Source organism: Fusarium poae, chromosome 1, assembly GCF_019609905.1.
Source record: "Fusarium poae strain DAOMC 252244 chromosome 1, whole genome shotgun sequence".
Taxonomy (NCBI): domain Eukaryota; kingdom Fungi; phylum Ascomycota; class Sordariomycetes; order Hypocreales; family Nectriaceae; genus Fusarium; species Fusarium poae.
In genome coordinates, this window is record NC_058399.1 from 8,262,678 (window position 1) to 8,286,274 (window position 23,597).

Below are 23,597 nucleotides of genomic sequence, written 5' to 3' on the forward strand. Positions count from 1 at the left end.
GAGGTGAGGCTCGGTGGCTTGATGCAAGGTTGGAGACCTCTCAAGCTTTTGTTGATCTGGGTCGAGTGGGGATTTTCAATAGTAGCAATCGAAGATTGAGTACGTACTCGTTATCGCGTTGGGTCCTGCAAGGTCAGCAAGCTCAGGGCAAGTTCCAGGTGCGGTTCGGTTCGTCTGTCCAAGCCAAAGAAACACGAGCTGCCAATACATCTTGAGATCTTATCCGGCTATTCAAGAGTGTCCTTTTTCCAACTTAACTTTACATATCCCCCCCGCTAATGTTGCTTTTTTTACAGAAAAATTATTGACGCTTGCTTTTTTATTTCGCAACGCGCCTGGCCCTGCCCTGTCTGGTCATATTCTGCCCTGTACGCTTGCGCCAGAGTAACACTCCTTTTTTTCCTTCTCGAACAGCGAGTGACCCTCGTCCGTGGATCCAGACCCCCTTGACGTCACAAAAACTCCCCCAAATCTCCTTAGTAGAACATCGCGTTCGATATACTTCCGTCGATCCCGATAAATAAAAAGTCAGCTCTGTTGAGTTTACTTTTCCACTTTTACGACTAGCATCCCAGAGTTAGACACGGTGCTATAAGCAACAAACTTCCTGCTACCGCCGCATCTCGTCCACGAAAACCTTCTCTTCGTCTTCAGTCAAACGCTCCGTGGCAGTTTGCGTGCGAGTAACCGGAAGATCGGCATATACTCACAATTTATACGCAAGCCTGCGGCGATGGCATAGCTCGCCTCTCACTCAATTAAAGTCAGACCAAGTGAAGGCATGGTATCTCTTCCACAAACAGGAAATGTAAGTTAAGGTACCGCGCCACTTTTCACCGCTCGTAGCTGATTGTGTCGTGTCAGTCATCTTGGTGGGAGAGGCTCGTAGGTGCCTTTTCAGAATGGCTCTCCTTAACCCAACCTTCTTCTTCGGCTGCCTAGTCCTCCTGTACCTGTCGTCCTTCGTCTTCCTCGCCGTCCTCCGAATCCTTACTGGTGTATCGATCCAACGAATAGGCTACCTGTCCTTGCGCCGAATAGCATGGACACCACGAGATGGATGCAGAATAGAAATCAGGGGCCTTGGCATCCACGTCCACCGCCCAACATTTGCCCAGCCAACATGGTGCAGCGTTGTCTTGAGTGAACTCGTCGTAACGATAGATATCAATGAGCTGGAAGGAAATAAGCCCGTTGAATTGGATCCCGAGGGCAGTGATTCCGAAGTCGCGAAAGATAAGAAATCCGATGCCAAAACCACAGCCCGACAAAAACCACAATTGCCACGACGAGCGACGAGCACAGTGGTTCGAAGCGAGACATGGAAGAAGCTTACACGCATAAAAGATCAGATCAAGCGGCTTCATAGCAACATAAGCTGGCTAAAGCTCGTCGATGTGGTCGCGACTAACTCAGCTGTCAACATTGTCGATGTTGGCAATGTCCAAGTTGGAAGCTTCACCCTCGCGGTCGATACACGCCGCAAGATGGTCGACCGCGTACGCTTCTTTGCTCGATTGGCCGATCGCCATGGCAAAGACCAACAAGCGGAATGGACTGCTTCGTTACGTAGCGTACTTTTCACGGCTGAAGGCCATGAATCTATGGAAATTCTCGATCAGCTTTTCATCAATGTCCACGGGCATTTGTACAAGTCCATGGAGGGTCTGCGTGAAGCTGCTGTGGCTATCAAGATGGGACGATTGCACATCCCATTTGACGACTTACAAACATGCGTGAGCCGGCTAAAGCAACGCCGGGCTGAGGTCAAGACACCTGGCGCTGATGAGGAACCCGTTGATATATTCTTGAGCAACATTGCCCAGGAAATCGACGAGCCAGGAACAACAAGCGAAGACTTAATGAGGACGGTTTCCGACTCTAAAGAGTTTTTCAGTTCCATTCTAAGAGGCATCAAGGAGATTCAGTTCGCAGTGAGTTTCTTGGGCATGAGCAAAAAGGTCCAGTCTATCAAGCCTGGGTCAACGCCGATCCAATTGAACGCCGCGATGAAGGAGGTTGGCATAGATCTGCACAGATTGGATTCAAAGTCGCCAGCTCACAGGATGTATTTTCCCGCCGAAGCTATTGCACACGAGGCCCTTGCTGCTGCTTTATCTATATCAGTTGGCTTGGACGACGGCCACGGCCAACCCGAACGCCTTCTCTATATCCCCATGGCTACAACAACGATAAAGACGACACTGCTCTCCAAGACAGTTGAGGTTTCGCGGGCCAGCACAGTGGACGAAAGAAATGCCAACATTATGTTTGCTAACTCTGTAGTCACCTCTCCTTCGGTAGATTTGGATCCCCGTCATCTGCCAGTGCTAATTGCCCTCTTCAAATCGAAACCGAAGGCACCGAAAGCGCAGAATGATAACCACCATCTTATTTCCCGCCTTCTTCCGAAAGCCAATTACAAATTTTCCATGCACGAGCCTGTTGTTCGTATAAAGCTCCAGCCTCTGCAAAAAGCAGAGGACCCGGACGATTTCGATCTTATAATTTCATCAATCTCCTCGATTTCGCTCGATGTGGAGTCTTCTCATAGTGTCATGGCCGAAATGCACTATTCTCTTGATGGTTCATTCCGACTTCAGTCACACGATCTCTACTACCAAACCAATCATGGCGAACGGTTCAACCTTGTTACAACAGAGTCACTCGATATGAAGCTCAATCTCGGTGCTCGACCGGATGTCTATGTCGATGTGTCTGGCAATCTTCAGTCCTGCTCCATCAGTATGGTGAGACCCGAGATTACTGACGGTCTTCGCCAGATCGTCCAGGAGTTGCGTATCGACGTGGAAGCAGAAAAAGGTCCCGTTTCTCGATCCAAGGGCGGTCAAAACTTCCTGCGGTCTATGCCCAACTGGCTATTGAGGGCCCAGTTCAATGCGGCCGATTTCAACGTGGAGATCGCAGGAATCGACGAGGAGATATCTGACGATACCCGTGGAGTCTTTTTACACTGGGACACGGTTTCAACCGAATATCGAGCTCATCGTCTTGATGGACTTCAACGACGGACTTCTAGAAGACGGGCCAACAGTCGTTCCATCAACCAATCCGATTCGGACTGGACTCCTCCTCAAAATTCTCCCCGAATCAAGAAAAAATCACAAAATACTGGTGATGGGAGGAAGCTCACCCTCTTTGCTAGCGGCATTGAAGCACAGATCATGGACGCTGTTGATACACTTGAGCCCGAGGCCTTTCTTAGCGTACCGAGACTTGAGCTTTCGCTCGGCGCGTCAAGCGATGCAAGTGGCCCAACGTTTAACATTCAAGTGGGCGTTCGTACCATTCGCGCCAAGTATTCGCTCTACCGGCACTACGCTGTTGGTGTTGCTGTCATGACACTACGAAAAGCATTCATGCGAACGGGTCGCGATGCTCCACGGCCAAAGCAGCAGGGAAGCTATGTCGATCTGGTCCCTGGTGCGAACCGACTGGCTCCTCCTGGAACTCCGGATCTAGATCCCGGACTGACAACTATTACCCCTGAATTAGTCACTCTTGACTTCAAAGCAGCCCTCGTGCAACTCAAAGCTGATATGCCTCATGACCCAGCCATGATGCTACACATGTATGGCCTGGAGCTCGGCCGGCAGAGATGGTCTACTCCATACATTTCGGCCAAACTTGTGCGGCTGTACACAGAGCCACCACGCATGCGTAATGTCTGGGCTCGTTTACTCAGCATCAAGGCAGGGCGTCTTGACTTTAGAGAGTCTCGCCGAAAGACACCTACCGGAAGTGTCATTGACGAGAAGATGGTTGACATAGTGACTGAAGCTGTACGCATTGCTGTACCGCACGAGGTCATCTTGAGTCGTGTAACCGATAATTTCACTAATGTGATCAAAGCAGTGCAGCAGCTCCACCATCGTTTCAGAACAGGTACTAACGAGTACATCCTCGAGAAGAAACCGGAGGGGCCAAAGTCGGTTCCCAAAGTATCTATTCGTACCCGCAACTTTCTGTTCGAGCTTGAAGATGGTGGCTTCGAATGGAAACTGGGCATGATTTATCGCACTGGTCTTATTGAACAAACGCAACGAATTGCTCGTGAAAACGCCTTCAAAGTCAAACTTAAGAAAGTGCGCGAAGATGAAATCCGTAAGGGAACAAGCAAGTTCCGCTCGCGATCGACCTTCCCACGAGGCCGACCTGAGATGGCCGAGTCTCCAGGCAGCAGAAGCAGAAGTGTGGATGATCTTGAGGCAAGAGACGTACGGTCAAACACTCAGCATGGAAGAATTCCCAGATACAACCCCAACACTGACTCCCTTCACCTCAATGGTGTTTCCAAAGTTACTGAGCACTATGCCCGGAGTCATCTTGATATGTTCAATGCTCAAAGTTGGAAGAAACGAATCGACCGTGCTTATCAGATTTCTCAAGATAGCATGAAGGAGTCTCGCGGCCAGTTCTGGGGGCCTAACCAAGTGCCAGAAGACGTTGAAGAGGCTGAGAATCTGCTGGAAGTACCACCGAGACCAGCTCTAATGGCTGCTGTTATTAGTGACCTGCACTTCATGATCGACAAACCTACCTTCCCCATGAAAGACTTGCCAGACTTCCTCCACAAAATTGGCAAAGGCATGCCAAAGGATATGCAGTATAGTCTACTGGTTCCGATGCATGTCAGCATTGCCATGGGAGAGGCCAAGGTGACGCTGCGAGACTACCCATTGCCGCTTGTACACATCCCTCCAATGAAATACGGGCAGTCAGCGAAAATCCAGGCTGTGTCTGTCAAGGCAAACTTTGTCATTGCTGAAGAGTTCAGAGGTATCGAGTCGACCCGCCGTGTTAGAGTTAACGTTGTGCCTCCAAGAAATTCTTTGCCGGGGTCTTCCAATGAAGGCAGTTTCGCGATCGAAGTCAGACGTACTATTGGACCTGTTAAGTCATACTCCGATGTGTACATGGACGTCAACAGTGCTTTGCCCACACGCATCACATGGGGTCCTTGTTATCAACCCGCTATCCAAGACATGATGATGGTCATTGAATCGTTTACAAAACCTCAATTTGATCCATCTGAACGTGTTGGTTTCTGGGATAAGCTTCGACTCAACTTCCACTCTAGGATACACGCATCTTGGAAGGGCGATGGAGACGTGCATCTTGCCCTCAAGGGTACACGCAATCCATATGCAATGACTGGCAATGGAGCCGGCTTTCTCATGTGCTGGCGCAACGATATCCGATGGAACATCAACGCAGACGATGACCCGAAGGGTTTCATCTCAGTCGAAAGTGGTGAATACATTCTTGCAGTACCTGACTATAGCCATGAGGTTCGGGAGCAAGCTCGGCGACAATATGATTTCGACAGCTATCTACCTGAAGACAACTACAAGTCTGAGGCAAGTTTCAAGAAGGTTGTTATGAAATTGTCTGGCAAAGTCAAAGTTATGGCTGGCCTTATCTTTGAGCGTGCTATTGAAGATGGCGTCCGAAGCTTTGAGTTTCGGCCTCATTACGACATTGTTCTCAAGAATCCACATTTCGCCAAACCTGATGCAAGCGGTCTTCCCTATGATGCGCTGCGTGGTTTCAGGAGTCGACACATCCATCTTTCTATTGCCATTCATGCACCAGCCGATCGCGATTGGCTTTCTGATAACCCGGAACCTTCCCGAAGCTACAATACAATTCACCTTACCCCGAGATTCTTCACCCACTTTTTCAACTGGTGGGGTTTGTTTGGACAGCCACTCTCATTGCCAATCCGTCAGGGTAGTCTCTTTCCAGGCCGTGAGAAGAACAGCAAGAAATTTGGTCGGCATTTGGCCACTGTTAAGTACAATATCTTGCTTGCGCCGCTATTTCTTAGCCATATATACAAGCACAAGGACGTTGAAGACCATTCGGAAAATGCAGTTTCTGCGACCGGTCTAAAGGTTCGATTTGATAGCTTCTCGCTCGACCTCCATCAGCGCCGAGAGGAGTTCAACACCCTCGGTAAAGGTAAACACGGTGACAATGCGAGCAAAACTTCAGGTATCAAAATCCATGCTGCTCAGCTTGACCTTGTTAGTGCCGACGTCCGGGCAGTGTCAGCAAGCTTGAAGGGTACCACCACGGAGGCTATCAAGAAGGGATCCATGGCGACCATGGTTCGCGAAAGTGATGAGAAACCCGATTTATCGCGCTTTACCATCCCTGACAATGACTTCAGTTGGATTGACATGGATGATTTTGTCGAGATCGATTGGATAACGCCGACTGAACCTCATCCCGACACCAAGATCTTGCCGCTTGCCTACGCTCCTCGCCTGACATACTTCCGACAAACAGATATTGGTGGAGTCATTGCCGGTGACCCAACGCGTACCAGTCCCTTCGGAAACGAACCCACACATTTCTGCGTAATGAGACATGACGATGATCCACGCCGAATCCAGGGTTCTCTTATCCAAGACCGTCTTGAACAGTTGGCCATGCAAATGGAAAATCACGACCGCGATATGGGCGAAGCAGAGCTGAGGGTTATCAGAACTGATGGACAAGACCGTGTTCTTGTGGAAGAGTTCAAGGCTTTTCAGAGACACACGGAAGTATTGCAAGAGAAGAAGGAGTTTCTGGAGTCCATGCTTAATCAAGCCAAAATTCGAGCCCCTTCCAGCACTCACAGAGCTAGTGGTGAGGGACGCAGGCAATCCGTCGAGTCCGCAATCCCTTTTCAAGATGAGACCATGGAAATTCCAGCGACGAGCGAGTTCGAAAGCGAGTTCAGCAACCGGTTCGTCATCCACAACTTGCAACTCAAGTGGAACAATACTCTACGAAACATTGTACTTCGCTATCTTCACCAAAACAGCCAGAGACGTGGTTTCACATACTATCTCTCTCGGCCCGCTATCAAGTTCATTCTAGATATTGTTGAGGAGCAGAACAAAGCCAAATCGCAAACTAAGCCAGGCAAGGCTAAGTCTACGCACAGCCGTCAAGATGGCAGAAGAGGCTCTCGCGCATCCAGTATGAAGGGTGATGAGGACCCTATCGATCTTGAGGAGCGTATCAAGCGCATCCTTAACGATGGAAGAAAATTCACGTCGGCAACATGGAGTACTAATCCAGACGGCGCTGTAGAGGGATCTATTGAAGACTTGGTAGGTGGCATTGCTGACGAGTTCACTCCTCAGAGCAGCTACCACATTCGCATTATTGCACCGCAGATTCAACTCCAAAGTGACAAGAACAAGAAGAATGTGGTTCTGGCGACTGCCAAGGGGATGGAGTTAAAGGTGATGGAAGTCATGGAGAAGGAGAGAATATCTGATAACGTCAGTGGTCTCGTCCAACGCCGATTCTTGGTCAACATGGACAGTGTCCAGTTCTTTGTCACACATCGCAAGTGGTTCCAAACCAGCCCTGTTTCGATGTATGTGGGAAGCAAATACGGTGCGCCGAGCGGTTCGTCTTTCCCACCATGGGTTCCTATCGAAGTCGTGTTCGACTTCCAGGCGGATCCCTTTGGTTTCAAGCGCGTTGTACAGAAAACCTCGGCCATGGTTCGATATGACAAGTACAATACTCTGCGTCTGAAGTACAACGACGAGGTCAACACCGATGGCAATGAAGGTTCTTCTGAAGACAACGCGGAGACCCGCATGGACAATCTTTGGGTCGAATTCCCAACGGCCAGAGCCCTCTGCAACTCATCGCAGTACTACGCTCTGTACGTCATCGTGTTGGATCTTCTCATGTACAACGAGCCCATGGAGAAGACACGAAATGAGCGCCTGGAAAAGATTATCCTCGCGTCTGATTTTAGCGACTTGAGCGGCACTCCTGCCATGGTTCAGAAACTACAACAACGTATCCGGCAGATGGAAGAGATCAAGGACCATTTCCAGATCTATGCAAAGTATCTTGACAAGAAGGGCTGGGAAGATCGGTTGCGACTTGAAAACGATCTTGCGGCTTGCGAGGACGAGTTGTTTTTCATGATGAAAGCCATCACCTCCTCTCAGAGAAAGTTTGACGTCAACTCGGATGATAGCACCGGTTTACTTAAGTGGAACATCACGATACGAGACATTGTTTGGCACCTTATGCAAGACTCGAATGAGCCTTTGGTAGAGTTACAACTCAAAGATCTTGAGTATGATCGAACGGACAACTCCGATGGTTCCCATGTCAACCTTATTCGAGTCGGAAAGGTTCTTGGTCTGAACTTGTTGCCTGATGCCACATACCCTGAGATGATAGCACCGTATATCGACCCCGAAAGACCATACCAGCAGGACGGTGAGCACAAGGAGATGATTCGGGTTTACTGGCACATGCTGGAGGCCATTGCAGGCATTCCCGTGATGGATCGATTCGAAGTCAACCTGTTCCCCATCAAAGTGCAACTTGAGCATGAGGTCGGAAAGCGCCTTTTCGAGTATATTTTCCCTGGTATCAATGGAGAGAAGTCAGCTGGTGCCAAGAACGACTCGCCATTCATGTTAAAGCAGGTCACGGCCGATGGAGAGGACGATGAAGAATATGACGACGAAAACGGTGGCGCAACACCTTCCTACTCGGGTAGACATTCATCTTCGTCATCCTTTTCAACTGGTTCGGGTTCTCTTGAACTCCGATTGCGACCTACCTTGACATCAAACACCAAAGCTGAAGCACCCCCAGGCAAGGGTCTGCGTGTCAACACAGGCAACGAAGGCCATTCCTTCCGTCTTTTCCGTGCTCCTGGAACATCCAAGACTATTCTCAAGAAAGCGTCCCATGAGTCACTCCGCTCTAATATGGGCCCGCGAGTTGGTTTGACGCGTGCATCAACAAGCCGTTCTTCTCGAGAAGACCGGGAATCAAGAGAAAATGACAAGAGGTCGAGATTTGGACTTGGAAAGCGACACAACAATGACAAACCGCCTTCGGATGATCTCACCAAGATGATGACACGTGCAAGCCATTTCATGACCTTTGCTTCTATCAAGATGCCGTCGGTTGTTCTTTGCCTGAGTTACCGGGGTAAAGATAATCGCAACATTGAGGATGTGCACGATTTTGTCTTCAGGATGCCAAGCATTGAGTGGGAGAACAAGACATGGTCCAACTTGGATCTGGCCTTGGCTCTCAAGAAGGCAGTAGTCAAAGCGTTGATTTCTCACACGGGTGCTCTTATTGGCAACAAGTTCTCGAAACATCGACCCAATGCGGAACAACGAGACAAGCTGCGAGTGTTGGCTAACAGCTCAGTCCTCATCGCACCATCGTCTTCGGGCGGTTCCCAGCACCACCCTGGTAGTATAAACGACAGTGACGATTCCAGCATGTATGGCGTATCTCCTGTCGACTTCTCTCGATCCCCTCCTCGCAGTATTCGAGCACCAAGCACGCACGGCAGTGTACGTCCAGGGTCAGCGATGCGACGCCGCAGTCGAAGTTCAAGCGTAAAGAGCCGATTATCACATCGAAACGGTGGCGCAGCTCCAGCCCCTCTTGCTCACCATGGTCCCCATGTTCCAGCTTTCTTGATGATGACGCCCCCAACACCTATTGACGATCCTCGTGGTGACCGACAACACCACTTTGGCCCCGAACTTTTACGGCCAAGTACAGCAAGCCCACAAATGCAAGGCACAACCTCGAGCAACTCTTATGCTAGCAGCACTCACAGCACTAGCCCCCAGAGCAGCATTCCGGTACCCGCCGGGCAACACCCCAGGCCTGGGTTTAAAAGAATCCCGACTGGGATAGAACGCCCTACTTCAAGTATGAGCAATCATGATTCCAGTGGATCTGGTGTACGCCGGAAGAACGGCGCAAGCAATCTAAAGGACAAGCTTAGTGCGTTCACACACCGTATCGGCAATCGAGAGAGTAGTCAGTCACAGCAAGAAGATGATTCGGAGACAGTTGATGAATCACAATCCCCTACACCTTCGGGTCCAAAAAGTAGATCGAGGCGATCATCAAGTCATACAGGATCACGACTTGGCTGGACACCCAATAGGATGAAGACAGGTTGACAAGAAGAAGGCATGTCACAGTGGCAGAGACGTATATGAGACTTGTTGTAGTTTTAAAATATTGGCAAATGGGCGCATTGGTCGGATTAGAAAGGGAGGTTCTTTGTTCATTCTTTTGCATATCCTGACATCCTTCGTTGAAAGCCAGGATGCACATACGATATACATATCACATATTATAGGAAGCTGGGTGTATTGGATTGATGAGCGAGCGATCATTGGAATAGGGATGAGCCCTAGATCAGGTTTGAAGCAAAAAGGGGGCAACCTCAGCAAAGCATTGGGTGGAATTCTATATGTAATACAAAAGAGTTTATATTTTGCATTCAGTTGTTGAAACAGTTACGATGTGCGAAAATGAAGTTTAACGGTTTATTTGATGCTCAAATTATATGATTTCCATGGTATCGATGCTCCCTCTTCCCAATCTTTCCTGTCTACTCCAAATCTTGTGTCCACACCTGCGCCGTCTTGGAAAGGCGAGATTGTCCAACGTAATAAAGAACGCTTAGCGTAAAGAAGAAGTGTGTTTATGTATGTTTATGTTTATGCAAAGCGAATCCACAGGGATCTTTCTGTAGTTTATGCCCCTTTTCGCTGAATAATTGCATGCCTACTGTCGACGACCGAGGATGTTGAAGAGACTTGTCCTGGGGTTCTCGATGGCACCGTCAAAAGTTCTTGCTCGGTTGGCCTCGCTCTCGATTGTGTTGTACTTTGCAAAGGAGCGGTCGAACTTGGCTGATGTGGTGGCGAGCTGGGAGCTCACGTAGCTGGCGATAATAGCGAAGCTGCCGACAGCTACGACAACAGGGAGGGCCCTTTTTAAGAAAGTGGTTAGATTGAGATTCAAAGTGCATGGGATTATTGGAGGGAGCTTACTTGGGGTAGGCAGCAGGCTTGACGAGAGCAGGTTTAGCGATAGCGGCCATTGTGAGTGATGTGGTGTAAGTGAGATAACACTGAGTGATTGATATGAGAGTTAATGGTGAGATGAGGACACAATGAAGAATTGACTGTATTGATGATGAGGAAAAATCACTCCATTTTGACGAGTTCCTTCTAGTCTCTTATATTCCTGTAATTCTTGTATCTATTGGTCTTTTTTTTTTTTTCACTTTCTCATCGTTGATCATGAGCCGTAGGATTCTCAACTGGCACTTGAGAGTCGGTCGATGGTGGTGTGATTGTGAGTGCTGGCCCCTGGGCTGTCTGACCTATTCGGGCGATTCCGGGGAACCAGGGAAACCCATATTAGGAAACTTGGGGAATTCACAGAAAATGAGTACAATGAATGACCTGTCAAATATATATGGATGTATTATTTGAACGTATTATTGTCTTTTTTTACTGGGATAATTCGTTTCTCGGGACATGTTTGTTGATGTGGAGTAGTCTAGCCAGTGATAGTAGTCCAAGTCGATGCTTGTATGTCAACATTAAGTCTCATACATAAATAATATAATATTGATATAATAGATCAATCCTCTCTTTTCTTGTGTATGTGAATTCCGGCCTCTACCGGAATGAGGTCGTCAACAGCGTTCGTTCTGGCCTCATGTTACTTCTTTGAGCGCTGACAATCTGACCATTCCCATGGCGGGGCCCACCGACAACCAACACAGGCCTCTATCATTTCATTTCATCAGGTACTGACTGCAGTAGCCTTGAAAGACAGAGGACCTGTCCGTTGTTCTGGGTGGCAAAAAACCTGCTGGAACCAACCTGGTGGTGCCATACCCCAGAATATATCGAACAAGGGCGAGAACTTGACGCTCAATCCCGACAATGGGGTTTACTTTTTTTGACCTTTTTGCGCACTTGGCATCAAATAGTCAGCGATGAGCATGTGATTCGCGATCGGCAATTGTAAAGCTATGTTTTGTTATGTGCATGGACCAAGTTTGCCGTATCTCGGAACCATGTCTAGGGAGGCGTTACTTCATCAGATCATATCCTCAAAAGAACTTGACACCTGCTACACATGAGAAGCATTCTCGCCTGCCTCTCATTAGTAACCATGATGAAAAATCCTGATAGCGTCATGAATCCTTATTTTGATCACTTATTACATATTTCCTGGATTTTCTGATCGTCTTTTACTCTGCAGGCCTTGTCAGCGACTCTCATCGTAGCCAGGGGCTGCAAACAACCTGTCTTCTTTGAGAGAAGCGGCAAGAGGTAAGGTCTTGGCTTGGAAGAATTTGACAAAGCCTTTTTCTTGTCCTATCCTCTCAGCAATTAAGCCTTTTCCAAGTCAGAGGTATGATACCGCCTCTGGATAAAGATTTTGGCAACTGATCCAATCTTCAATCCTGACCAGGGTACGGCAACGGGGTGTTGCTCAACTGCGCTTTTCTGCTCCAATTGATTGTGGCTGATTTCACTTCGGCCAGTCTTCTTTCCTTTTGTCTCAGTTCCTCTAGTTCTGTTAGTGGCAGCGGAGCCTTTGCGATTCTCGCGGCCAGTTGGTACCAGGGCTGAAGACATGCGCCATGCTGCAACTCGTTTGTCACATCAAGAACTGCCAACCCCAACAAAGCTCGCAGTGTAAAATGAGCATCGTTACCAGCTGAGTGTAACTTGGAGTACCGGATGCCCAATATTTCTAGCAGTATGCGGAGGGAAAGTGCCTGGGGCTGTTGAACGATGAGATATGTCGCCTGGCAAAGGTCGAGCCAGTAAATATGGTCAAGAAAGACACCAAAGTCTCGTAAGATGACATAGTCGTTACGAGCTGAGTATGCGACGCCAATCACAGTTCGGTCGTGCTGCCACTCAACGAATTTCTTCTTGATGCCGTCCAGAGATATCGCCTGTGTCTTCCCGAACATAAAATTGTCTGGTTCAGAGACTTCGGTTTGAACCGCGAATTCATATGTCTTGATAAGATCCGCCGGGTTTGGTAAGTTGATTGAGCGCAAGACGACATCCCGAATGTCCCTGGTATCGAGGATTGATACGCCAAGATGAAAAGACGTGACGCGTCTCTTGATCTCGTCTTTGAGTGTATATGGTAGTCTTCGTACCCTGTCAGTGTCAATGCAAATGAGCCTCACATCCCTCATGCTAGTCTTCCTCAATCGGTGAGGCAGGTCTTCCAGCCAGTCCTCCTTAAAACTTGTCTCGGTACTGTAACCCATGATCAAACGAAGTTGTTGGAGTGCAACAAATCGTTTGTGTAGTATGGGATTCATTCTACGATTCTTGGAGGTATAGTATAGCTCCCTCGAGTATGGGACTTCTAATGACCATCCATACGTCTCCTTAACGTGTTCGTTCCTCTTTTCCTTTGACATACTTTTCAGTTTTTGCAAGTTTTTGAGATGTTCTTCAGAGTGGTTTTCTTTTCTCAGTCGCCAGTAGTTATCTTCTGCCAACGGCTTTTGTTTTGGCAATGGTTTTCTTGTCGGTTCTTCTTCTCCTAGTTCTTCCTCAGCTGCTGATGGGCCTGGCTGAAATGTCAGCTCTGGCAGCTCCGACAGTAATGGCGGTTCCGATGGAGGTCCATTCAACGACGGTTTTCCATTTCGTGACCTTTTCCGCGATATTTTTGACTTTGTATGTGCTTGTTGCCTGATCCTGTTGGGAGTGAGTTTGTTGACCACTCCAATAGGTCTAGAACTCCTGAAAGGCGAAGAAGATCCGACCTTTGCAGCTGTGGTATCATCTGCGGCGGTAGTGGTATCTTTCGCAGTAACGTCTTTGGCGGAGGCAATGTTGGCCGCAGCCTTTTTCATAACAGCGTCTTTCGTAATGACTTTCTTTGCAGACTTATCCTTCGAAACGGCAGTCTTCTTGGTGTCATTTTTCATAGGAATATCCTCCTCAATGATAATCTTTGTCATGGCATCCTCCGCAACAGTGGCTTTTATAGTGGAATTCTTTACTGCAGTATCTTTTGCAGTAGTGTTTTTCGCAATAACATTCTTTTCAGTGATATCCTTCGCAATGGCAGCTTTGGTAGGGGCGCTCTTTATAGCAGCATCTTTCAGTGTGGTGGTTGGTTTGATGGGAACACTTCTGATAGGGATGTTTCTGGTGGTAACGCCTTTGGTGGCAATGGCTTTGGCAGCAGCTCTTGTAATGACGACTCCTTTGACGGCAGTCGTCTTGAGGGCTGTCACTTTGGTAGCTTTGTTTGCTTCAATTGCTTTCCTTTGTAGTCTTGCTTTTTCAACAGCTGATCTAATCCGCACTTTCTCAGCTGCCGACTTCTCTCGTTCTTCCACGACTGCCAAGAACATTCGCACTTGCTCAAGTGCCTCTTGAAGTGTCTCCTCATCTGGTGAAATCGAATGTGTTTCCTGTGGTGTCTCGGTTGAATAGCTTTTTGCTAAGCTGGTCCGTGTAAGCCCATCCTTCGTAACTAAGACCCGCGGTTTTGCGAGCCTGTTGATTGACCTCAGCATAGGATGGTGCTCGGGTCCTTGAGTAAGGCGAGCATTGATATTCGAGGCTGCCAGCTAATGCAGGGAGTATCGCGATTAACCCCAACCCAGGGCTAAAGTTTGACTTTTAGTTAGTGTTGAATCTGTTTGCACTCGTTCCATTGCTGAGAATTCAACGTCTGAGCACGTGACTCCACCTGCAGGTTATTGGCGGAGGGGCCTGGGCACATGAAGTGAATTTGAAGCCTTAAAAGTAAGGCTTCATTCTTTTTAATATGATAATATTACCTATTAGTTGGTTTTGGAAATTAGAGAACAACAATGCCATTGTGAGATAATAGAACTATCATTTGATGTTTTCTGGACTGTGCGTCCATGGTCCAATCTGTCAGGTATCTTGCCCGATCTTGGCCTACAGTACTACTGCAAGCTACTGTACAACACTGAACGTTACAGCGCTGTCAGTGAACAATAGTGGGGGTTGAAGATCAGTAATGCAGTGCATAAGAAGAGCATGAACTGATAAGCTTAAACCAAAACTCAAACTCGACGACTCTCAGAGAAAGAAGCCTTTGGATGTTTATTTTTATTTTTATTTTTATTACAATTCGTGATTAGCTGCATTGATCGATCAATCGATGTTTCTCGAATTGAATCTTTAGCTGAGAATAGTAACATATTTGTAATGAGGCAATCAAACCTTTTGCCCGTGCATTTTTCTTCCCCAGAGATGTATTATGTAAGGGAGTACTAACTAATACTAGAACGAACAGTATTGTTTTTACAGGCAACGTTGCCGCTGTCGCTGTCAAATAACGTGGCATGGAGGCCCCAGCCAAAAGGCGAGACAAGGCGAAGCCATTATACCGGAGCCGAGGTTGAGGTAAGGGGATCGGACCGACTCCAGATTTTTACAAAAAGATGGTGGGTTGAAATTCTTTACAGTTCCACTCTTGAGCTTATTGCTTTACAAGTGAAGAGAATCATGACATGTTTTGTAGTTGTGAGGGAGTACTACACTAAAGATAAATATAAACATTCCAGAGAGATATAGAAACCAACAGTTGTGTCCTTATTGGCGGATACCTTGAAGTAAAAGATATACTATGTATCCATTGAAAGTCTCTGCAATCCATAGATTCATGGACCAAAATAGTCCCCCATGGGCAAATCCTTCATCACCCCGTAATCCATACAAACTATTACACTACAAAAATAAAACATGACCCACGGCTCGGGAGAAAAGAGTTAAAGTGGCCAACCAGTTTTCGCAAAAGTGACGTGTTGGTCGCATCTCAATTGACCAATCGCTCCTGCAAGACATGACGCCCCACAGAGCACGAACGCCCAAGCTTGGCTTAATATTCGATTCGTTCGATTCACTCTTTCTTTCTTTTCCTCCCTCCCTCCCTTCGTCATCTTCTAGTTGAATCAATCATTCAACTTGTATCTAATTATCATGATCATCAATCTAGGGAATCAATAAGCAAGCTTGTTTGACTGTCCTGTTCTGTCCTGCCCTGTCCTGTCGTCCTGGACCTAACTTCAACCCTGTATCCAGGATATTCTCATCTCAACATGGTCTCACTCACATACGACAATAAAAAACAAAATCCGCGTAATCGAAATGAGACTGCGCTGGTGGCACTCAACACCAATTATCCGTACAAAGATGGGCCCTTCAAACGAAGTTATCCCTACAGATGCTCGCCCCATACCTCTACCAGAATTACCTGAGTTTGCAACCGAAACAGGAACAGAAAACAGTTCACCTGATCTCGAATCTTTCTCCAATGGTCTCTCTCACTCGCTGTGGCTGCCCCAAACTCACGCCTCCGATTCAACTACGAGACGAGTTTATCGTGGGTTTGCCGACGAAAAGGAAGCCACCTTCTTTTCCTGTTGTCGCCAGTATCCAAAGGCCGTGGGCTGGTCGTTATTGCTCTTCCTGACTGTTGTAATGGAGTAAGTCATGTTCTGCATGTCATCTCTTAGATAATAAGCTAAAGAAAAGTAGAGCCTATGACAAGTCCCTGGTAACCGGTCTCTTTGCTTTTCCTGCATTTAGAGCAAAATACGGCAAGCCCACAGGAGGCTCAGATGACCGAACCTACGAAATCTCACCTTCGTGGCAGATGGGCTTACAAAACGCTGCCATTGTCTGCGAGATTATAGGTCTCTTGGCGCACGGCTACATCACCGATCTTATCGGATATAGAAAGATGATGCTTGTCAGTTTGTTCTGGATGTGCATCGCTGTATTCCCCGCATTCTTTGCCGATAGCATCGGCGTCTTGTTGACATCACAAGCTCTATCCGGTATGTTCACACATGTCTAATTCTGTCCAAAACACTAATCATCCCCTATAGGGCTGTCATGGGGTGTCATCGAAATTTTAGCTGCCACATATGCAGCTGAAGTCGTTCCAAATGCTCTGCGTCCTTTTGTTCTAAGCAGCATCAACATGTGCTGGCTTGTAGGACAGGTGATCGGCACAGGGATTCTTCGTTCGCTTGTTTATGAGACTTCACAATGGTCCTATCGCCTTCCCTTTGCACTTCAATGGGCATGGGCGATACCGTTGTTATTCGGCGTGTGGTTCGCACCCGACAGCCCATGTAAGGGCGCCCCCTTCATCTCCACACAATTTATCTGACTTGAAAACAGGGTGGCTTATTCGCCATGAACGAACCGAAGACGCAAAGAGGGCTCTCGCACGGCTTTGTAACAAGAACCATACCGACATCGAAGACACCATCTCATTGATGAAACACACCAACAAGATGGAGAAGGACTATAACTATGGAGGAGCCAGTTATAAGGATCTCTTCAAAGGAGTCAACCGACGAAGGACTGAGATTGCATGTCTCGCATGGTGCTCTCAGGCTCTCAGTGGTTGGTCGCTTACATCGTACGCGCCATATTTCTTCGAACAAGCTGGCTTCAGCGCATCCATCTCTTTCAACCTCTCAACAACCTGCTATGGAGTCGGTATCGCAGGCGGTATCATCTCCTGGATTCTGCTGCCCTTTGTAGGGCGTCGAAAACTTTACCTTTACGGACTCATCACCCCAATTTGTCTTTTGACCGCTGGCGGCATCGTTTGGGCGGTACTGAGCGACCGAACCGGCGCCAATTGGACCTTGGGCGGATTAATTATCGCCACGACATTTGTTTACGACATGACTATTGGCCCCGTCTGCTATATTGTGGTCGCCGAGATTCCTTCCACTCGATTACGAGTCAAGACTGTTGCTCTAGCAAGAGTGACATACAACCTTTGCCTAATATTTAACAACATCATTATGCCCAAGATGCTGAACCCATCCGCCTGGGACATCGGCGGCGCCTCATGTTTCTTATATGCCGGAACGAGTTTTTTCTGCTTAATATGGTGTTACTTTAGACTTCCCGAGACGAGGAATCTAACATTTTTGGAGCTCGATATCTTATTCGAGAGAAAGGCACCCACGCCAAAGTTCAAAGAGCTGCAGGATAGGCTTGAGGATAGTGCGTACCTCTCCATGACGAGGACGGAGCGATTGACGAATTGGCATGGCTGGCTAGCTTATTCATAATAATGAGATCAACGATAGTGATTGGAAGCTCGATCTGATACCTAATACTATAATCCGCTTGGGATTAGACCTTACAGTACCAAGCTCGCCTGCTTATTGTGATTCCTTGTCTCCGATGCCCAAGTCGACGCGAGTTACGGAACGAAACGGAGAATAGCCATTGCCTAGTCAACCGTTTTGCCAGCTGACCAAGATCAACGACGCTGTTCTGGTTCAAAAGCCGGTGTGGCTTATTGCGGTGAATGCCATCGGACACGAGAGTCTGTCACCCATGGTACGAGCGCGCTGATCGCAATGTCCGTTTCGCTTGGGCATTCGTTCCGTGTAGCTTGCGTGTAGATCAGATGGCGCCAAGGATATAAGCATAACCCTGTCCATGGTGAGATGGGTAAAGTTGTCATGAGACAGTCTCGTGACAGCTGAACCGTGGCATGCCTGGGGGTTAGGAACCTCCGCTCCTACACTCGGAAAGTGTGACTAATATGATTCTCGGTCTAAGAAACTAGATACATTTGTTGAATTGATTTCAATTTCTATGCCAAGATATAGTCGGCTAAGAAATTCTGTGTCTTTCGGATGAGTTTTACATTCATGTCACTGTTGTGTTTCCGGACAGTCATGAGTTGATAGATGGTTATTTTTAGCACATTTCTTTATTTGATATCACATCTTATTCCAGGACCTTGGTTAAGGTGGTTGAGAACTCTCACTGTTATTTCAACTGCTCATTTTCAACTACTGAAAATATATATTTTAGGTAGTTCGTATAGGCTTCACTACTCATGCGGGAACCGATCATGTAATAGTCTGACTCGGTGTATAATATCTAAATATTCTTTTTGTCTAGTAATATTGGAATACTACATAACATGCTAGTTAAGGAGTCAACTATTGAGTCAATTTATAATGTTGAATTATCTTTTCAAAGGGTCATGTGTGGCAGGCATCTTTCAGCTCAACCAACAATAATATTCTATGACACAGGGTCTATCTTTCACTGAAACCTCAAATCCGGGTTGTTTCTACTGTTAGTATTACTAAAGTTTTTTGACTGTTTTTATCTCACCTAAAATCAACTAATGGACTAATGACCGTAAATATGAGTATCACACTACAATTTTGATTCGAAATTTTAGATTTATAAATCAAGATCGAAGTAGTCACTTTGGATAACGACATATGTCCTGGTACTTTGGTGTAACTACCTAAATACCTCATATATCATTCAATACATAACATGGGAGCACATCTAAGCCTAGACAGCCTCTTCCTTATTGTCCACAACACTGACAACAACCGCAGCTTGCCTTGAATTTCAAGCCAAGTAAGTATTACCTTGGGCTTTGATCAGTACTAAACTATACGTTGCACATATACCAATTGTTATATCATCAGGCCGGGGGGTACAAGACAATGTTCGTCGTTAAATACTAAGAGGGCCGACGTGAGACTATGTGGTGATTAGACGAGATTTATCAGTGCAAATCAAGGCTCATAATTATTATAACACTATTAGCTTTCCACATTGACTGAATCAGAATAATGCTATCACTCCTATACATAGTTGAACTTGAAGCATAACCTCACTCATCTCCTGACAGCTACGATACGGATGGGATACACGACACATATGCAAGTTCGCACTCGTTTAGGAACATCTTCAGATCACTTAGAGGCCAGATAGTAGTTTCCATAGATTCGGTCAACTCAAAAGCGGATTGTGGGCTTATTCGGTTGATCTTTTGCAGAAAATCCACCTTTGCCTTTTCACCTGCCTATAACTACAGCTCCTCGTAAACGTGGAGGCCGGGGTATTTCAAAATCGAAGTATTTCATGCGACATTGTCTATCGCGGGGGACTTTTGCTCCTCCACCAGAAGCAAGTCTTGTCTCCTTCTTGTCGCGGCTAGCTCATACCCTGGGCTCTGACGCCAAGGATCCTCGCGGAGAGGATTGTCGTTCCTGGGGTATAGATAAGTGAGTATCTGTCCAGTGGAAGATTTGCAAAAGTGCCTCTGCTATCTATATGGTACTGAGCCTCGGCTTGGGCGGTTTCATTAAGATATTCAGCCTCATCAAGGTATCAGGGCATTTTGTACCGTGCCCTACATATATGCATGCAGGCTTCAACAGCTTGGCGATCCACTCGTAAGCCTCCCAATAAAGACCACATAACCACTAAATTAGCAATCAATAATACACCGCTCCGTCGAATGAATACCGTCTAATATTTGACCACAAAACTGTTGAATGGCATCTCGTAATGAGCGGTCTAGAACATGGGGCTACCTGGGACAGGATAGAGGGAGAATTGTTTCCGCCACGCCCCTTGGACCGTAAGGATACCATCGAAACTATTACTGCACAACAAAGTGCAGAAAGGGACCCCTGAGGAAAATCTTTACTTTTCACACCATTTATTTCCCTTATCGAAAGCGGGGAGTCATCGATTTTTTTGCCCATAGCCAAAACATCGACAATTACCGCGCTTATAGCCCCGGCCCCTGACTAGCGTCTGAAGCGATGCAGACTCACGGCTTTTCACCCCACAACAAGAAGGAACTTTCTTCTAGAAGTTCTTCTGTCCCGCAAGAGAAACTCCTGTCGTTGCTGCTCCAGTTTTGCCCGGGTAAGAAGCATAAAGAGAAGGTCCCTAACGACTGCTCAAGCGGAGAGTGTGAAATAAGCTTGTCCGCCGAAAGTGCCAAACGCTCCATGTATCCAGGATCCAGTAACCGTTGACCACGCGTTTCTCATTGATGAACAGGCAGTCGATGACTGAGACAACAACGCCAACATGCTTTACAGCGCAGCCAGCTGTTGTTTTTATGAGGTGGTTGGTTGGGCATTCGTGCATTGTTCAGCCCAGACGTAGCTTTACCTCTTCGGGAGAAGTTCCAAAACTCCATGTCCAGAAGCTCCAAAGGGATAAGCTGGTAATATTAACCGACATGTAAGACGTGAACACCAAAAATTAATGTAAATGTTGTGATAAAAATATGTAAGTGTTAACAAATGGATATCCAAGTAAATAGACCGCTCAATGCCTTCCGTATCGTCTGCGCCCATTCGTCTCGCCATCTCAAAGGGCGGTTGTAAATCTGTGTGACATGTACCAGTAAAATTACCAGTCCTGCTCAATAAAAAAAAAATCCTTTCAAAATTCGCCAATCTCAATGCTCTGTTCCTGCCGGCCCTGAATGCCAGCCAACTCCTGTCAACAAATACAATGACTCCTCTGCCGGGAGTATTCTCCGAACTTCATCTCACTAACTCCAGATCACCGAAAGTGAGCCGAAATTTCGCTCAACTCTGGCCAATCCCGCGTGGGCGGGGGTCAAATGCCGAGGAGACCAATCTGTGTAGAGAAAAGACGAAAATTTTGTTGTGTACAAGAAGTAAATAAATCCATGTCTTTGTGTGCTGATAATCGCGTGCTTTTTTCTCCACCGCTCGGTGATAAGAAAGGGGAATAAATAAATGAAATAACGTGAATGATGGAAACTCCTGAAAATGCTAGCCGCTTTCTAGAATGATGAGATGTTCCCATGTCTAATGGAAACTGTGATTGGATAGTGTCATGTGTTTTGGTCAATGCCCTCATGTAAAGACGAGTGCCGTAGCCCATTTGTTTCGGGTTCGTGTTCGTTGACCAATCTGCTTTTGATATAAGTGACTTTGCCCCATTCTTTTCGAGTCAGAGCCAGGACAACTCATTTTGCCCTGGGGCCATCGTCGGGTTGTGGAACCATGGGTCGCGGGTGGTGTTCCAAAACCCTTCCATTGAGATGGGGCAAAAAATTTGCATCATAGCACCCAATGGCATGGGTAAACGTCAGGCACTCCATAATGTGCCCACGAGGTGGAACCCTTGTCGGTTGGTCCTCTTCTGGGTGTCCTGCCCGAATTGGCATTGTAGCGATGCAAAAAAAAATCATGGCTAGGTACATGACGTTGCATGCCATGAATGTTGGATTGAGCCCTTCCGAATTGGTGTGTCCATTGTCTGTCGAGGCACAGCAATAGCAGTCTAGGCCATAATAGGTACCCAGCGGGCGGGAACACCATTTGCACCCATTTCGTAGGGCTTGGTCGATGTTTGTCTAGGCGGAAGTGCAAAACGGGCCCGTCCGGGTCGCTGGTCATCGAGTTTCCCACACTTGCGCATGGCCATCTCCATTACAGCAATACGGATGAAGTCGGAATTCTCACGCATTTCCCGCTGTCGCATGCCTGGCACCAGTGTGGGGGCCTGCGGCTGTGGCTGTTGAGGTGCAGGGGAGGGCTGTGACTGGAGCGAAGTTGATGGATAAGAGTTTCGGGTAGAGCCCGGAGGTGCTCGGGAGCGCTGGATCTTGTAAGTACGCATTTGAATGGATGCAGCAAAAGTTCCCGCGAAAACGGTTTTTGCGGGCGGTTCAATTCTGGCATTCGTCGTAGGGTTGAGATAACGGCGCATGGCTGCGGAAGGCATCTCCTCGGAGACAGGTGGGCGACGCTCATCTGCATAAGGGACGTTGGGATCAATAGTCAAAATTGATCGAGTGAGGTAATCGTCCGAAGGAATAGATGGAAGATTAAGAACCGAAAAGGATCGAGCAGCCGAGCGGAGAGCCCGGAGAGATGCAGTGAGATTCGACTTGAACACAGACCTCAATGGCTTGAAAGGCTCTAGGAACTGTGACTTGGGCTGAACCTCCTCGGGCTGATCGACGACGGTGAGGTCCAAGTCGTCAACATCCAAATCATCTCCGGCCAAAGGATGCTCGTCTACCGAACCAGGCGGGGAGATGACAGGCTCCAGTGATTTTCGCATGGGAGTTGATTTGGTTCTTCGCGAACACGGGCTAGGGGTCCTGGGGCTTCCGAGAGATGAAAGACCATCGCTCGAGAACGAGTCATCAAGAGAAGGGATTGAGTCAATGGAATAAGTCCTTGTGGACATGCTGGAGCCAATGTTGCAATCGCTCACACTGTCGTCATCATCCATGATATCCTGGGGTGGTGAGAGGAGCATATCCAAAGGACTGCTGAATGTCCAGCTGAGTTCCTTCTCTGAGGCATGTTGGCATTCAATGACCTCCTGCACTGTCAAGGTCTTTTCAGATCGGCGTCGTCGTCGTTGAAGCTGTTTGTGCTTGGGAATATCCGTGACGGCCAGAAGTGCAGCTAGGGATGGTGAGAGGTTGTCCGAAGATCGAGAGTCATTGCTTCGTTTTCTCTGTGACGAATGACGTTTTTGAGGATGGGCGGTATATCTGTTGTTGGCGGTAGGGATCTTGACTGGGCTGGTAGGTGTAGTCGGTCTCATGGTCAAGCTGACAGTGGTTTTAGGTGGGCTTGAAGGGGACAAGCTGGAAGTCTCCCGCCAATCTTTGCGTTTACCCATTGTTGCATCGAAGGTCGGCTGAGTTGAAGATATAGTGATTTTGGTGCGCTTCTCGTTATCGTCATACTTGGGCGACCAGCGCGAGAGTGAAAATGTGGTCGACTGCTGGGTCGAAATCGCTGGAGTCGCCAACTTGGTAATGGATGCCGGTGGCGATGTATGTAAGTGGAATGTACTTTGGATCGATAGAGACCGAGGCTCAGACGATGGAAGATGAGAATGAGACGAAGTAAGAGAAGG

General features: G+C 47.5%; 5 protein-coding genes across 5 annotated transcripts; 2 read left to right on the forward strand and 3 right to left on the reverse strand.

The window, feature by feature from the left end:
- Positions 1-902: 902 nt before the first annotated feature.
- FPOAC1_002700 (uncharacterized protein) lies at positions 903-9,998 on the forward strand (the record flags this gene model as incomplete). Its single annotated transcript, XM_044847276.1, has 1 exon — positions 903-9,998. One exon carries the CDS (start codon positions 903-905, stop codon positions 9,996-9,998), a length of 9,096 nt encoding a protein of 3,031 aa, XP_044713192.1.
- Positions 9,999-10,611: 613 nt separating this feature from the next.
- Positions 10,612-10,930, reverse strand: FPOAC1_002701 (uncharacterized protein; the record flags this gene model as incomplete). Its single annotated transcript, XM_044847277.1, has 2 exons — positions 10,612-10,819; positions 10,881-10,930. The coding sequence occupies 2 exons, from the start codon at positions 10,928-10,930 to the stop codon at positions 10,612-10,614; spliced, it is 258 nt and encodes an 85-aa protein (XP_044713193.1).
- A 1,377-nt stretch (positions 10,931-12,307) lies between these two features.
- On the reverse strand, positions 12,308-14,410 carry FPOAC1_002702 (uncharacterized protein; the record flags this gene model as incomplete). The annotated part of the gene is made up of 1 exon (XM_044847278.1): positions 12,308-14,410. The coding sequence occupies one exon, from the start codon at positions 14,408-14,410 to the stop codon at positions 12,308-12,310; it is 2,103 nt and encodes a 700-aa protein (XP_044713194.1).
- A 1,651-nt stretch (positions 14,411-16,061) lies between these two features.
- Positions 16,062-17,968, forward strand: FPOAC1_002703 (uncharacterized protein; the record flags this gene model as incomplete). The annotated part of the gene is made up of 4 exons (XM_044847279.1): positions 16,062-16,354; positions 16,407-16,708; positions 16,760-17,008; positions 17,058-17,968. 4 exons carry the CDS (start codon positions 16,062-16,064, stop codon positions 17,966-17,968), a joined length of 1,755 nt encoding a protein of 584 aa, XP_044713195.1.
- A 4,030-nt stretch (positions 17,969-21,998) lies between these two features.
- On the reverse strand, positions 21,999-23,357 carry FPOAC1_002704 (uncharacterized protein; the record flags this gene model as incomplete). The annotated part of the gene is made up of 1 exon (XM_044847280.1): positions 21,999-23,357. One exon carries the CDS (start codon positions 23,355-23,357, stop codon positions 21,999-22,001), a length of 1,359 nt encoding a protein of 452 aa, XP_044713196.1.
- Between the last annotated feature and the right edge of the window lie 240 nt (positions 23,358-23,597).